At 46.3% G+C, this 17,489-nt stretch overlaps 1 protein-coding gene across 1 annotated transcript in view; it reads right to left on the bottom strand.

Moving 5' to 3' along the window:
- Nucleotides 1-17,489, bottom strand: part of LOC137571262 (cytochrome P450 2K6-like) — a 113,842-nt gene that overhangs the window by 63,161 nt on the left and 33,192 nt on the right. Inside the window, exon 3 of the mRNA XM_068280141.1 lies at nt 15,584-15,746. Within this exon, the coding sequence (XP_068136242.1) occupies nt 15,584-15,746 (163 nt within the window). The remainder of the gene's footprint in view (nt 1-15,583; nt 15,747-17,489) is intronic.

Genomic DNA, 17,489 nt, shown 5'->3' with positions numbered 1-17,489 from the left:
TGAAATATACACAGTAATAATTCAAGATATACATTGCGCTAGCATGATCTGCAGTTACTTCGCGTGCTAAGTCATTATCACGTGAAGTCACTGCAGATCACGATACTTTGAACGTGAAACAATTATTAGAAAAGGTTCCAGAAGAGGCCAGCACCCAATAGGCTGATGCACAATACCTGGGATCCCAAAGACACCTTGGTGCTCACAGCATAAGATTTGCATGCAGTAGTAGGAGAAAAAGCAGCGCTGGGCACTCAAGGCTGAATGCTTAAGGTTTATTTCCACAGCTAGCGTCAGACATTACAGGCATACAAGGGAGAAAAAAGGTCTAACAGCCTTTCCACGGGCTTCTTGCCCGCTTCCTCAGAGACCTCTGAGGAAGCGGGCAAGAAGCCCGTGAAACGGCTGTTAGACCTTTTTTTCTCCCTTGTATGCCTGTAATGTCTGACGCTACCTGTGGAAATAAACCTCGAGCATTCAGCCTTGAGTGCCCAGCGCTGTTTCTTCTAGTACTACATTGCACGTGAAGCGTTTACGCTCATACCTTTACGTGCGCAAACCTTTATGCGCATGATATCACGTGCAAAGCGGCTTTTCACTGTCGTGCTACATGTTAGCACTCTTTAGTGAATCAAGCCCATTGTGTCTGGGTATGTATGAGCACAATGGGCTTATTCGTTATTCGCCATTTAACGATTTGCTAACATTGTAGGGGAACTATGCACATGCCAGATTCTCAACTAAATTGCTTCCCTCAAGCATGCTATGGGAGTGTAGGCATATGTGAAATGCAGCAACATGTCACAGGAAGGAATATGCTGGGGGAAAGGGGAGACTACACCAGGAACGCATGGAATGCAGCAGTGTGTCACAGAAGCATGCTGGGGCAGCAGTATCCCATCTATGCGTGGAGGTAAAAGTCTTTTACAGGAATAGGGGGGCATAGATGGAAGAGGAAAAAAAGGAGCATTGGTCTGACACTGATTTAATTGGTTAGGTTTGGGCGACATATCAAAATAAGGGGCATGGCCTGGAAGAATTAATCTGCCAGGAAAACTTTCCTGTCTGACATCAGTAAAAAGCATCCCTGGCTGAGCCAATGCATTGAAAAAGAAAACATGTATCATTAGTGCATACATTTCCTCCTGCAAAGTCTTCCCCAATAACCACTTCAGCCTACAGTGTTGTTTACTTCACGAATCCGAGCAACTTTTACCTCTCATTCATTCGCCAATAACTTTATCACTACTTATCACACTGAAATGATCTATATCTTGTTTTTTCCACCACCATTTAGGCTTTCTTTGGGTGGTACATTTTGCTAAGAATTATTTTATTCTAAATCCATTTTAACAGGAAGCTTAAAGCGGACCCAAACCAAACATTTTTTTTTTATTAAAAATATTTAGTTGCACCACTCTAACACATACAAAGATAAATAAACACTCCTTCAAGCCTATGAGCATTTCAGTGCATGCTTTTCACCCTTCTCTTTTCATAACTAGGGTTATACAGGAGGCAGCCATTAGCAATTCCTCCATTGCTGGACGCCACCTACTCCACCAGTTTGCTGGATTTTGTCCCGGCAATTTGAAAGGAAGGGAGGGGTTCCTCCAATGAATGTAATAAATGTTATATTTGTCATCATGCAGCTGAAAAAGGCATTTATTTATTTTTATAATATAGAAAATAGATTTTATTTCTGAAATCTTGAATTTTTAATTTGGGTCCACTTTAAGAAAGAAATGGAAAAAATGCATTATTTCTCAGTTTTAGGCCATTATAGTTTTACATTAATACATGCTAATGTAATTAAAACCCATGTATTTTATTCGCCCATTTGTCTCGGTTATTACACCATTTAAATTATCTCAATATCACAATTTATGGTGCCAATATTTTATTTGGAAATAAAGGTGCATTTTTTCAATTTGTGTCCATCACTTTATAAGCCTATAATTTAAAAAAAGATATTAATATACTCTCTTGACATGGATATTTAAAAAGTTCAGACCCTTAGGTAACTATGTTGCTTTTTTAAATTGTAATTTTTTTTTTTTTTTTTTTTAGTTAAACATTTTATTTGGGTGATTTTTGGTGTGGGAGGTAAACAGCTAATTTTAAATATAATATATATGTATTTATTTGTTAAAAAATGTATGTGGGTGTAGTTTTACTATTACAGTCAAAATGTCGTGGAAGTGAACGATCGTGCTTCCAGGAACTAGAATGAGGATGGGAAACTTTTTTTTTTACTCAGAAAGACCGCGGCCTCTGGTAAGAAGCCGTCGGTTATTCTGCGGGACACTTACATCGATGAATGAGAACTATATTCCCATTAATTGATCGGGGGGCTAACGGCAGGCGGCGCCTCAGGAGGCAGCAAATGAACAGTCTATCTGGACGAACATATTCGTCCAGGTAGGCTTAAAGCGGACTCAAACCAAACATTTTTTTTTTTTTTATTAAAAATATTTAGTTGCACCACCCTGACACATACAAAGATAAATAAACACTCCTTCAAAGCTATGAGCATTTCAGTGCATGCTTTTCACCCTTCTGTTTTAATAACTAGTGTTATACTGGGGGCAGCCATTAGCAATTCCTCCTTTGCCAGACACCACCTACTCCACCAGTTTGCCGGATTTTGTCCGGCAATTTGAAAGGAAGGGAGGGGTTCCTCCAATAAACGTAAAATATTTTATATTTGTCATCATGCAACTGAAAAAAGGCTGCTATTTATTATTATTATTATTAAGAAAATAGATTTTATTTCTGAAATCTTGTATTTTTTATTTGGGTCCACTTTAAGTGGTTAAAGTCCACCTGGTGGGAAGTGAGAGTGCATACAAGTTACTCTCATCCTTCTGGAGTTATTTGCTGCCACTTCTTTAAAGCGGATCCGAGATTAAAATCTAACGATATTACAAGTAACTTGTCTATATATCTTATGTAAAGTTTAGATAGTTTAAACAGCAAATCTAGCTGCAAACAGCTTGAATAGCATATGATTCTTTCTTCCTGTGATACAATGACAGCAGCCATGTTGTTTGTAAACATTACACACAGGCAAGCTTATCTGCACCATCAGCACTTAGTCTGTGAAAAAAAACTAATTCCCCCCCCCCCCCCCCCCGCCTCTGAAATCTCTGGCTAGTAATACCTCCCGCTCCCCCTGCCCACACTGAGCTCCTATGAGCCCTTGCTACTGCCAAGGCTCTATGAAAAACTGTGGGCGGGGCTTGTTTAGTTTATAGGGAATTAGAGTATTAATACAAAAACAAAAAAAGTATTTGGCTTGAGGAATGCCCTATAAACTATATGAAAGGAACACAATTATGCAATGAGTAAAAGTTCATCTTGGATCCACTTTAATGTGTTCTGCAATGAGGGAGGGATGTTCAGGGAGCAAGCAAAAAAGCCTTGTGATTCCTTTGCTGCAGCTCTACATGCTGCCTCGCCTCTGTGCAGAGTTCTAAGCAGCTGCCTAGTAAATACCTTTCCTGATGCACACTTTTCCCTCCAATGGCTGGGACAGTACTTCCCTTCCACTCAGTGCCCAGTGGTAGCAGAGGAGCTGTGTCACATGATCACCCATCTTCCTCTGACTTCCTCCTCACATCTCCTGCTCTGCTCGGTCTGACACTTTGTTCTCTCCTCTGCGCCTCCTAGCTTCTACCTCCCGCACTGTGCTCAGAGCAGTTGCACGCCTTGCAGGGTAGTATATACATTTAGCATGTGTAATGATCTGCTCAGCTGTCTGCACAGGCAGACAGCTGTTTGAAGATTCTTTAGTTCTGAGTGCTGCAGGTCTCTAGAAAAGAGACCTGTCTTCACTCTGCAAGTTCCAGAGTTGCTCTGCTGGTGAGGAATTTGCATCTACTTGTCATGCAAATTGTTTGACTGCTTCCTTGATGGCTTGCAGTATAAATGCCATTTGCTCCCAGAATTCCCTGCTGGTCATGATGGTTTGTTCTTGCTAACTCACCTGGAGTCTCAGCCTTTGCTAACTGTTTGCTAAGATTATATTAGAGTAATTCCTTGGGAGTGCACTAGGCATTCCTTCTAGCATAGTCAGGTTGTACTTATCTGTTTTGCCTTGTACTGTCTATCTGTTGCGATTGTCTTGTCGCCAGTGGCGGTCGACAGGAAATCGTGCTGTCTGTTGGGATCGCATTCGCCCTAGCGGTAGTGGCGGTGGTTCCTTCTGTCTGGGAGTGTAGGCCAGAGCTGCAGTTGCTACTGGCTATTCCTTCTGTCTGTCTTGTCTGGGGCGAACGCTTGCTGTAGGCTCGGTGAGGCAACCGTTTAGCAAGCGTTCACGTTCTCTTTTCGTTTTTGTGTTTCATTGTTTAGTTAGGGTTGGCGTGCTTTGTCTCTGTTGCGCTTTTCGTGTGGAGACCGCGCCATTAGCGTGCTTTGTCGCTGTTGCGCTTTTGGTGACCGCACTTAGTGAGTGCGTTTGTTATTTTCCTTGGCGTTCTGATCATTGTTATTTGCTGTGTCTTTCTTGCTACACTAGTGCTTATCTTACTCGGTCTTGTGTCACTATTGGCAATCGCCACTTTTGCGATTGCATTCCCACTTTGTTTCTGCTGTTGTGTGTTCACCGTCGCCGGGTGGCGACTAGATTGGTGGACACACATACATTCTGTCTCTGTGCTCACTTTCCCTCTACAGGTGCAATGCACCACAGCTGGGTTCTGTTGTTTTATACGCTTGTGGAGGATTTCCGCAGTGTCAGCGCGCATCTTGTGCGCTGACCACGGAAATAATTTTCCCAATCGCTACAGCATGTTAATATGTCAGAGGTATGGGAAGAAGTAAGGATGTGTGGAGAGAGTGAGTAAATATTGTAGAATATTTCAATGTCAGAGAATTCTCTATGTTAAAAGATGACTATTTTTTGTCTGCAAGGTCAAACAAAGATAACATAAGATTCTCAAACAATGATGCTAACTTTTACCCAACATAAAGAGCGCTGCTGTAAAGCCTATCACAAATCAGTTGGGCGACATGCTTTTTTTGTGTGTGTTGTATGTTGTTTTGTTATGTATGTAAGGAAATACATTTGGCAGCCTCCATATACTTCTCGTTTCAGGTTCCTTTCAAGTTAAACTTTAACACAGATTTAAACTTGAGCCCAATCAGTAGTCAGTACCTCTTTTACCATGAGAAATCTTTACATTTTCTTGAATAGATCATCATAGGAGGTCAGTTTGGCTGATATTGTGGTAAAACCCCTCCCACAGTGTGACAGTTTCCCGTCTGTGAACCCAGGGGCATAGCTAGAAATCCCCTGCAAAAAAAAATAAATCACCCCCCGGGGCCCGCTCAGGGCCGTTTTTGGGGGCAGGAGGGGTTGCAACATGAGAGGAAAGCATGGCCGCACACCCTCCCTCACCTTGGGCTCTCCCCTCAGCGTGCTCTCCTCCTGCAATTATCAGTGGCAGCGGACAGCGGCAGGAAACATACCTCCATCCACAGCGGAGGTCCATCTCTAAGTGCTTCACGATACTTCCTGTTTAAACAAGAAGTAGTGTCAGACACTTAGAGATCAAAACCTCTGGTGCGTGGAACGCATGGAGGTATGTGTTCCTGCCTGCTGCCTGCTGCCACTGATAATTGCAGGAGTAGAGCGCGCTGAGGGGAGAGCCTGAGGTGAGGGGAGGGGACTGTCCCCCCTCCCCGCCAATGTGCGACCACGCGTTCCTCTTATGTTGCGACCCCTCCTGCCCCCCTAAACAGTCCTGAGCGGGCCTCCAGGGGTGCAGAGGCTGCATCCACTATTGTTACCCTGTGTGAACCTCATTGCATTAAGCAAGCAGTAGCTCTCTCTGTGTGTGTGTGTGTGTGTGTGTGTGTGTGTGTGTGTGTGTGTGTGTGTGTGTGTGTGTGTGTGTGTGTGTGTATATATATATATATACATATATACATACATACAGAGGGGCTGCAGCACACAACAGGAAAGCAGTGACAGAAGCTCTTGGTTACGCTTTAACGCATTTAAGCTCACCAACTGCGCCAAAGTGTCCCCAATCTGGTGAGTCCCACTGTAACCAGGCAAAAATGCTAGTTTTTTTTATCAGCGTTCTAGTGGGAATCATGCCAAAAGACCAATGGTCAACTAAATGGGATAAAGGAAATTAAAAACACCTCACCTTCTACTAGCTACTGACTGAACTATAAGCTCAGCACAGTTAAGCATATAAATGAGCGGAGCTCATAGTTCAGTCAGTAGCTAGTAGAAGGTGAGGTGTTTTTAATTTCCTTTTTCCCATTTAGTTGACCATTGGTCTTTTGGCATGATTCCCACTAGAACGCTGATAAAAACTAGCATTGTTGCCTGGTTAGAGTAGGACTCACCAGATTGGGGACACTTTGGCGCAGCCAGTTGGTGAGCTTAAGCGCGCTAAAGCGTAACCAAGAGCCCCTGTCACTGTTTTCCTGTTGTGTGCTGCAGTCCCTCTATGTTTATATATTTCTTATGGGGATCTCCAGTGCTGCGTGCATGCTTTGCATAGTATTGCATATGATTTGGTTTGTGCTGCTCATCCCCTAGTGTGTGTGTGTGTGTGTGTAGTGTGTGTGTGTGTGTGTGTGTGTGTGTGTGTGTGTGTGTGTGTGTGTGTGTGTGTGTGTGTGTGTGTGTGTGTGTAGGTGTGTGTGTGTGTGTGTGTGTGTGTGTATATGCAGTGTCTGTGTGTGTGTGTGTGTGTATATGCAGTGTCTGTGTGTGTGTGTGTGTGTGTGTATGTGTGTGTATGTGTGTGTGTATATGCAGTGTCTGTGTGTGTGTGTGTGTGTGTGTGTGTGAGTGTGTGTGTGTGTGTGTGTGTGTGTGTGTGTGTGTGTGTGTGTGTGTGTGTGTGTGTGTGTGTGTGTGTGTGTGTGTGTGTGTGTGTGTGTGTGTGTGTATGTCTGCTTTTTTTCTTCTTGTTTACCAGCAGTAAAGCAGCAAAGATAATGACCTGCAGGCTCATGGTGGACATTTCTTGGTATGGCCCTATGCTATAGGAAATATGCATAGCTAGAAATCACTGGGCCTCACAGCAAAATGTATGTTTCCCCCTCCCCTTATCCTGTCTGTGTGAATATACAGATGTTTTCTTTTTGCACATGTCTCAGGGTCTGTCCTACCATGACGCAGCCTGAAGCACCTGGTTCAGGCAGCTTCAACCTGGGGGAGGCGATAGAGGTCCCAGAGATCAGGGTGCAGGCGTGGGGACTGAGGTGCCCTGCAAAAGTGGGGAGGGGGGCCAACATCATTCCTCCCTCCCTCTCCATGGGCCCCCCTCCTGCCCCCCCTGCAGAGCGGTGCAGAGGGGCATTGCCACTCGCCTGTCCTGCTCCATTCAACGCGTCCATCTGCTCCGGCAGCCGGCTCCTCTCTACTTCCTGTTTCCCTGCATGAGTCCTGATTACACGCATCATACAGAGATAAAACGGCCACAGAGTAGCTGCTGATACGTGGGGCAGGAGGAGCCCATTGAGAGAGAGGGAGGAATGATGTGCCCCCCCCCTCCCCGCAGTGTCACCCACCTCCTACCCCACAGGCACCTATAACTGACTACCTATACTAGAGGCACCTATACCTGGCTGCCTATACTGGGGGCACCTATACCTGGCTACCTATACTGGGGGCACCTATACCTGGATGCCTATACTGGGGGCACCTATACCTGGCTGCCTATACTGGGGGCACCTATACCTGGCTGCCTATACTGGGGGCACCTATACCTGGCTGCCTATACTGGGGGCACCTATACCTGGCTGCCTATACTGGGGGCACCTATACCTGGCTGCCTATACTGGGGGCACCTATACCTGGCTGCCTATACTGGGGGCACCTATACCTGGCTACCTATACTGGGGGCACCTATACCTGGCTACCTATACTGGGGGCACCTATACCTGGCTGCCTATACTGGGGGCACCTATACCTGGCTGCCTATACTGGGGGCACCTATACCTGGCTGCCTATACTGGGGGCCCCTATACCTGGCTACCTATACTGGGGGCACCTATACCTGGCTACCTATATTGGGGGCACCTATACCTGACTCTCTTGCCATGCAGCCCTGTGTCGCCGGCTTGAATCCCAGCCAGGGCACTATCTGCTAGGAGTAATATTATTGATGTATATAGTGACATTATCTTCCATGGCGCTGTACAACAGCTGACATATACTAAACTGAAAAGAAAATTGGTTACACAGCCTCATAAAGTATACCAAGTCACGTTTATTGTATCAAATGTTAAAAGACACCGATCCTCACATTGAATTGTTGCTATCTGGAACGCAGTCAGCGTCATATATGTTATCCGCAGTAACTGTTTTATGGGGATTATCTGGGGAACAACTGACCTATGGCAAATTGTCTGAGGATCGGTGTCTTTTAACATTTGATACAATAAACGTGACTTGGTATACTTTATGAGGCTGTGTAACCAATTTTCTTTTCAGTTTAGTATATGTTCACAGTTCAGGTTGGCCTCATCTCCACATTTGAGTGAGTAATAAGTCCCAAGCAATTAATGACACTGCTTGTGCATAAAATTGATTAGTGCTGTACAACAGCTGGCAAGGTATAACAATACAAAATAAACAATATAACAGTTAATACACGACAATGGTGGATGACCGCTGATGCAGTGAACAAGTCAAGTACAGATTTTTACACAGTGGTGGGAGGTATGCAGACACATTACGTAGCATTGAAAGTCAAAAGGGGAAGAGAGCCCTGGCCAAAAGGCCTTAAAGTCTAAAGGTTTAACCCTTTCCCTGCCAGCCAATTTGTCCTACAGGTGAACATGTACTGGCATATAGGTGCAGCCAGTAAAGGCAGCCAGGAATAGATGCCACCAGTACAGGTAGCCAGGTATAGCAGTAAAGGTAGTCAGGTATAGGTGCCGCCAGTATAATTAGCCAAGTATAGGTGCCGCCAGAACAGGTAGACAGATATAGGTGCAACCAGTGTAGATAGTCAGATACAGGAGACACTGGGGTAGGGGGGCTGACATCATCCTCCCTCCCTCTCCATGGGCCCCCTTTCTGTCCTCCCCTCCCCCCTGCAGAGCTGGAGCAGCGGTGTGGTCATGGGCGTCCGCAGAAAATTTTCCAGGGGGGGGGCAAAAAGTGGGGAGTGAAAAGCGGCGCGAATCTGAGCTGGTGTTGTGTGGCGCACGTAAAATGGGTGTGGTCATGAACCAGAATGTGGGTGTGGTCGTGGGTGGAGTCAAGTTTACATGAACTAAGCAATGGTGGGACATTAGATTAGGACAGTGGTGGCGAACCTTTTGGAGGTCGAGTGTCCAAACTGCAAAGTCACTTTACTATCACAAAGTGCCAACAGCAATTTAAACTAAATACAAACGTTTTAACTCATACATGAACATTATGGAAAATTAAGTTGAAAATAAACTATGAAGATAAACAATTTCATCCATCGTACTCCTGAAAAAATTATTCATTTTTTTTAGAACCTCCCAGTTTCATTTTCTGTTTTAAAAAGCGGAAAAAGTAGGTTCAATGCTATTGTCTCATATGATGATGATTCAGCTTTTTCCATAGTCTCGCAGTTAGCAATCATGTGACCCCTAACAAGACAAATTCAGCAATCATGAGCCCCCCCCCCCCATCAAGACAAATTCAGCAATCATGAGGCCCCCAACATGACCAACTCAGCAATCATGAGGCCCCCAACAAGACAAATTCAGCAATCATGAGGCCCCCAACAAGACAAATTCAGCAATCATGAGGCCCCCAACAAGACAAATTCAGCAATCTTGAGGCCCCCAACAAATCATGAGGCCCCCAACAAGAGAAAGTCAGTAACCATGAGGCCCGCAACAAGACAAATTCAGCAGTCATGAGGCACATAAATAGACAGCTTTTCACATAAATAGGCAGAATGCCCCCTTAATATGTAGACACCTCTCACCTGGCAGCAGTTCCCCAAAATACACTCAATCTGACAGCAGTGGTTCCCCAAAAATAGGTAGCCCCAGGTCTATAGGTGTCCCCAGAATAGGTGGCCAGCGGTAGAGATGTCCCCAGAACTGGTAGCCAGGGGTAGAGATGTCCCCAGAACAGGTAGCCAGGGGTATATGTGCCCAGTATATGTAGCCAGGGGTATATGTGCCCAGTATATGTAGTCAGGGGTATATGTGCCCAGTATATGTAGGCAGGGGTATATGTCCCCAGTATATGTAGGCAGGGGTATATGTCCCAGTATATGTAGGCAGGGGTATATGTCCCAGTATATGTTGGCAGGGGTATATGTCCCAGTATATGTAGGCAGGGGTATATGTCCCAGTATATGTAGCCAGGGGGATATGTCCCAGTATATGTAACCAGGGGGTATATGTCCCAGTATATGTAGCCAGGGGTATATGTCCCAGTATATGTAGGCAGGGGTATATGTCCCCAGAAAAAGTAGCCAGGGGGATATGTCCCAGTATATGTAGGCAGGGGTATATGTCCCAGTATATGTAGGCAGGGGTATATGTCCCAGTATATGTAGCCAGGGGGATATGTCCCAGTATATGTAGCCAGGGGGATATGTCCCAGTAAATGTAGGCAGGGGGTATATGTCCCAGTATATGTAGGCAGGGGGTATATGTCCCAGTATATGTAGCCAGGGGGATATGTCCCAGTATATGTAGGCAGGGGTATATGTCCCCAGAAAAAGTAGCCAGGGGGATATGTCCCAGTATATGTAGGCAGGGGTATATGTCCCAGTATATGTAGCCAGGGGGATATGTCCCAGTATATGTAGCCAGGGGGATATGTCCCAGTATATGTAGGCTGGGGGTATATGTCCCAGTATATGTAGCCAGGGGGATATGTCCTAGTATATGTAGCCAGGGGTATATGTCCCAGTATATGTAGGCAGGGGTATATGTCCCCAGAAAAAGTAGCCAGGGGGATATGTCCCAGTATATGTAGGCAGGGGGTATATGTTCCAGTATATGTAGCCAGGGGGATATGTCCCAGTATATGTAGCCAGGGGTATATGTCCCAGTATATGTAGGCAGGGGGTATATGTCCCAGTATATGTAGGCAGGGGGTATATGTCCCAGTATATGTAGGCAGAGGGTATATGTCCCAGTATATGTAGGCAGGGGGTATATGTCCCAGTATATGTAGGCAGGGGGTATATGTCCCAGTATATGTAGGCAGGGGGTATATGTCCCAGTATATGTAGGCAGGGGGTATATGTCCCAGTATATGTAGGCAGGGGGTATATGTCCCAGTATATGTAGGCAGGGGGTATATGTCCCAGTATATGTAGGCAGGGGGTATATGTCCCAGTATATGTAGGCAGGGGGTATATGTCCCAGTATATGTAGGCAGGGGGTATATGTCCCAGTATATGTAGGCAGGGGGTATATGTCCCAGTATATGTAGGCAGGGGGTATATGTCCCAGTATATGTAGGCAGGGGGTATATGTCCCAGTATATGTAGGCAGGGGGTATATGTCCCAGTATATGTAGGCAGGGGGTAAATGTCCCAGTATATGTAGGCAGGGGTATATGTCCCAGTATATGTAGCCAGGGGTATATGTCCCAGTATATGTAGGCAGGGGGTATATGTCCCAGTATATGTAGACAGGGGGTATATGTCCCAGTATATGTAGGCAGGGGGTATATGTCCCAGTATATGTAGGCAGGGGTATATGTCCCAGTATATGTAGCCAGGGGGATATGTCCCAGTATATGTAGGCAGGGGGATATGTCCCCAGAAAAGGTGGCCATGTGTGCCCCAGCAGGAGGGGAGCAGCGCAGAGAAGAGGGAGAGCTATGGGCACTCACCTTAGGGGGCTCTCCCTCCCTCTCTCGCTCTCCCCTCCGGAGTCCGGAATGAAGTGTGCAGTGGCTGGCAGCGAGCGGAACTTACCTCCTCACATCGCACGCGCCGGATGGATTAGCTGCTACTCTGGTCTGATCCAGACCAGAGTGCGGCACCAGAACTTCCGGCGCAGGAGCGAGACGAGGTAAGTTCCGCCCGCTGCCAGCCGCTGCACACTTCATTCCGGAGGGGACAGCGAGGGAGAGAGAGCCCCCTATGGTGAGGGAAGGGGGGGGAGAGACGTCCGCCCTTCCCCACTGTGCCCATAGCTCTCTCTTCTCTGCGCTGTTCCTCTCCATCTGGCTGCATATATTTAACTCACCCGATTGCTCGCTCCATTGATGTGTCCCTGCACGCACCTCTCTGGCCACCTGATCTCTGCATGACATGTGTAATAACGCATCACGCAGGGAAACAGGTAGAAGAAAGGGAACGGCTGCTGGTGGGGCACACATGGCATGGAGCGAGTGATCGGGTGAGTTAAAGAGAACCAGAGACGAAGCACCCTCATGTATTTTACCATATATATCAATGGGAACAAGACAGTGAACACCTACCCTGCTCTTTGTTTCATTCTTCTCTGCTAAATCTGCCTTTTATCAGCTCTGATAAGAATCCCCGACTCAACATTCAGTCTGGCTTTGCCCCAGAATGTTATAGCTGAGTCAGTCTTCTGTGATGTCTTTTCAAGCCCAAGTCTGCCCCCTTGTGACTTTGCTTTCCTGCTACGAGGATACATAGCAGGAATGCAGAGCCACAAGGGGGCAGGCTTGGGCTTGAAAAGACATCACAGAAGTCTGACTCAGCTATAATCATTCCGGTGCAAAGCTAGACTGAGTGCTCACTCAGTCTGGGATTTTTATCAGAGCTGATAACAGGCAGAATGACCAGTGAAGAATTAAACAAAGAGCAAAGTAGGTGTTTACTGTCATGTTCCCATTGATATATATGGTAAAATACATGAGGGTGCTTTGTCTTTGGTTCTCTTTAATTACATACTGCACCACTGATCCACCTCTGCAGGGGGGCACAACAGGGGGCCCATTGATGGGGAGGGAGGAATGATCACAGCCTCCCTCTCCACTGCTTCCCGGGGGGGGGGGGGGGGGGGATTCCAAAAAAGGTACTAGGTATTTTGTTGGCAGTTGAAGCCTTTGCCTACCGTAACATACTAGGTATGTGCTTGGCAGGCAAAGGGTTAAAGGATAGGGCAGTAAGTAAAGGGAAGCTGTGTGTGAGATGATAGAAATGGTTGTCAGTGGCCGAAGTGTCCTAGGTAGGAGAATATGCTTGCCTGAAGAGATGAGTTTTCAGATTGCGCCCAAAAAGAGTAAGTAAGGGTGGTAGAAGCATTGAGAGAGAGAGTGTTCCAGAGGAGCGGAGAAGATTGAGAGAATTCTTGTAAGTGGGAGTGAGAAGAGGAGACCACAGAGAGGGAGACAGGAGAATATTGTTAGTAGAGCAGAGATTGCAAGTAGGATCGTATCCTACACAGGGGAGTATGTATGCTCTTCCCGTAACTCCTAGGGTTTCCTCCTATATACCATAAAACATACAGATAAATTAATTGGCTTTCCCATAAAAATTGCCCCTAGACTATCATACATATACTACACGATACATACATAGACATATGACTATGGTAGGGATTCGATTGTGAGCTCCTCTGAGGGACAGTTAAGTGACAAGATAATATACTCTGTACAGAGATGTGGAAGATGTCAGCACTATAAAAAAACTTAATTGTAATACCTATACTGGGGGCACCTATATCTCGCTTTCTATACTGGGGCACCTATAACTGGCTACTTATATTGGGGGCACCTATACCAGGCTACCTATACTGGGGTCACCTATACCTGGCTAACTATACTGGGGGCATCTATACCAGACTACCTATACTTGGGGCACCTATACCTGGCAACTTATACACTTGGCTGTAACGATTGGTGTCAGCAACACAGATTTTCCTGATTATTGGTGATCTGCAGAATCACTAATAATACAGATGCTATACCTGATTATGTGGTGACCTGCAGAATCACCAATAATACTAGTATAGCTAGACACAGGACAACCAATGTGGAATTGTGTTTTGGTGCGACAGTAATAAAAGAGGAGATCTCCCGAGAAGCGGGAGATTCAGACAATACTGCAGCCAACAATTCCCTGAGGAGCAGGGAATTCAGACTGCACTGCAGCCAGTGGGCACCTGAGGAGCAGGAACCACTGACAGTACTGCAAGGATAGCCACCTGAGGAGCAGGTGATAAAGACCACACTACAGCCAAGGATCCCCTGAGGAGCAGGGGATTCAGTCTGTACTGCGGCCAGTGGACACCTGAGGAGCAGGGACCACTGACCGAGCTGCAAGGATGATCACCTGAGGAGCAGGTGATTAAGACTATACTACAGCCAGGGATCCTCTGAGGAGCAGGGGATTCAGACTGTACTGCAGCCAGTGGACATCTGAGAGCAGGGACCACTGACTGAGCTGCAAGGATGATCACCCGAGGAGCGGATGATTAAGACTCTACTGCAGCTAGCAGACACTTGAGGAGCAAGTGTTGCAGACAGGGCTGCAAGGACTGATCACCTAGGGAGTAGGTGACAGCTCTCAGGAATTCCTCACTAATGGCTAGACCCACTAGTGAGGATAGGAAAGTCAGACAAGCAGGGTCAGCAACGTACGGACAGATAAGGTACAAAGACAGAAGGCTGATTCAGAGTACGGTTCAGGCAGTGTCGGCAACAGTAATCAGATAAGCAGAAGTACCGAATCAGCAAACAGGAGAGTAGTCAGGAAAGCAGATGATCATAACAGATAAATAGTAGCAATATCCTAGTCTAGGTGTGAAGTCCTTGGTTTCAACACCTGGGATCTAGACTAAGGAATAGTACACAGATATCACAATGCAATTAGTACTTTAAGCTATCAACAGAAACTGGCTAAGTGTGAATTCCCAGCTCCAGCTGGTTCTAACACACTGTAAGATCTGACTAAGGTCTGAGCGCTTGCACGTTAGCAATCGCAACAGCAGACAACCAGCAACTGACAGGCAGGTCCTATATATACTCAGAGCGCTCCACCGCGCCGCCCCAGTCACTCAGCCAATCCGGAGCACAACTGGAGTCAGCTGACCGGCTGATCAGCTGACTCTTCTTTTACTTACATAAAGTGTTGCCTGGCGCGCGCGCGCGTAGCTCTCAATCTATGTGCACTAGAAGAACCAGGCAAAGCAGCAGCATGTAGCTGCGCGGCAGAGGCCACCGGTTGATACGCGGAGATAGCCGCCATGCCGCTTGGCCAAGCGGCGGTATCTCCGCTATCCTTTACAGTGGCACTGGCGCCTACACCTGGCTACCTATCTTGGGGGCACCTATACCTAGCTACCTATATTGGGGGCACTTATACCAGGCTACCTATACCTGGCTACCTTTACTGGTGTCACCTATACCTGGCTACCTATACTGGTGGCACATCCTATACTGGTGGCACCTATACCTGTCTAGCTATACTGGGAGCACCTATACTTGGCTAGAAATACAGGGGGCACCCTTTCTTGGCTACTTATACTGGGGGAACCTATACCTGGCTATCAATACTGGGGGTCTCTATACGTGGATATCTATACTGGGGGCACCAATACCTGGCTTTCTATACTGAGGGCTGTGTAATGCAGAGCTAATTATGACCATTATCAAATAAAGCTCCCTGGAATAACTCACCATGTCCTTTGCTCAGATCTATAAAAGTAGGTATATTCGGTCTGTCACTAAATTCCTCAGCATGATTGACAAGAGCCTCTTTCACTGCCTCGTAGCCAAATAGGACAATTATCTCCTGTGTCCCAATCTGCAGGCTGTATATTGGACCATATTTCTCAGCAAGCTGCAAAATAAAAAATGAAATACATAAAAAATAAAGATGATTATGAACAGTGCTGCTCATCCGGATTCCGGATATCCGGGTAACCCAGATATCCAAACTTTTTTCAGCTATCTGACCAGATTCGGATTTCAGATACCTGGGCCCAAATCTGCATAGCTATCTGCGGATATTTGGGTTCATAACGTGCGTGAATATCCACGGATATTAACGGATATCTGGATCCGAAATGCTGTAACTAAGGAGATGATGTCCTGGAGTCAATCAGAGGGCTCCCAGCAGAGGCCCTAGCAACCAATCACAGAGGGAAACCCTGGCCAGTCCTACCTGACCTCATTGAGCCAATCAGAGGGCCCCCAGCCTAAACCCTGGCACCCAATCCCAGAAAGGAACACTGGCCAGCCCCCCTGTATAATAAGGAGGGCTGCCATGATGAGACATATCGTCCTAGCTTGCTGAATGCTCACTGAGAGACATGCTCCAGTGCTACTGGCCTAGCAAGGGCTGTACACAGTTATAAACCTAAAGCTGTTCAGTGATTAACCCCTTTGTCATGAATGATATGGAAGTCGAGACGATTAGCGATTCTGTATCGTTCCGCATTGCAGAGCAAAATGTCACTTTCTGTTTAAATGTACAACAGATGTCTTTTCCTTTTCTTCTGAGTGAAAGCAAATACATCACTTACACTGAATTAGAATTCCTTGCTGGCCAGTGACTTGTTAATTAGCCAAGGGGTGTGAAACCCTAGCCTGGTGTAATATGTCAAAGGTTGTTCTAGCTGGTCACACTCAGCTGCTAATTGAGCACCAAAAGGTCCTTTCATCCAGGGGAAGCCAAAGGAAGCTAGCTCCACAGGGGTCCACTGCCGACCTCAGACATATTGGCACCGCTGGGGAACAGATTTAAATGTATGTAGTTTATGATTTTGGTCTATTAAATGAAAACTGTGTATAACACAGCTATGAAATTAATATAGTCTTACTCGTTAAAATCTGCCCAATGTGCTGATATAAAATTCATAACCATAACCCCTCCGGGTAAAAATTGTTTTACGGTTATGACCTGTTCCTGAACATACACAATCGTACTTACTCCTCCGAAACCGTTACCATGTGTTCTAGAGTATCTTGTATTTATAACCCGTATGCGTGAATCGGGCACAGATAGACAGATCTGGTGCCGATCCCTGCATACAGCTAAGGGTTAACTTACAGTGTTCGCAGTGTGCTAATATATTTACAGCCATGTGCTGACTCACAGGTGGTGGCAAGTATTTGAATTGTACGTGTGTGGTGAATCCTTTGGAGTTAGGACGCTCCTCTCGGCTAGGCGGCTCATAGATTGGGAATCCACATATGGGCATCTATGCGCAAAGTGACAGCGAGACCGAGTTTCTGACTCTGAGAGATTGACCCGATCAAGAACCGGCCCTTGCGGTTCATGACACCCTTCACTATCACAGTTGTTAAATCGTTAATTAGCTTGATGTCATTGGGCCTGATTCACAAAGCGGTGCAAACTTTTTCGCGGACTTTTGCGCGCGCAATTTGCCGCGATTCGCGCGATCGCGGACTTTTGCGCACGCAAATTGCGCGCGCAAATGTCCGCGAAAAAGTTTGCACCGCTTTGTGAATCAGGCCCATTGTGTGACAGTCATTGTGTGACAGTCAGAGTGTGTTCTCCAGTGCTGCTGGCCTAGCAAGGGCTGTACACAGTGATAAACCGAAAGCTGTTCAGTGATTA

The sequence above is a fragment of the Hyperolius riggenbachi genome, chromosome 4 (assembly GCF_040937935.1).
Source record: "Hyperolius riggenbachi isolate aHypRig1 chromosome 4, aHypRig1.pri, whole genome shotgun sequence".
Lineage (NCBI taxonomy): Eukaryota > Metazoa > Chordata > Amphibia > Anura > Hyperoliidae > Hyperolius > Hyperolius riggenbachi.
This window is presented reverse-complemented; position numbering and strand designations above follow the sequence as displayed.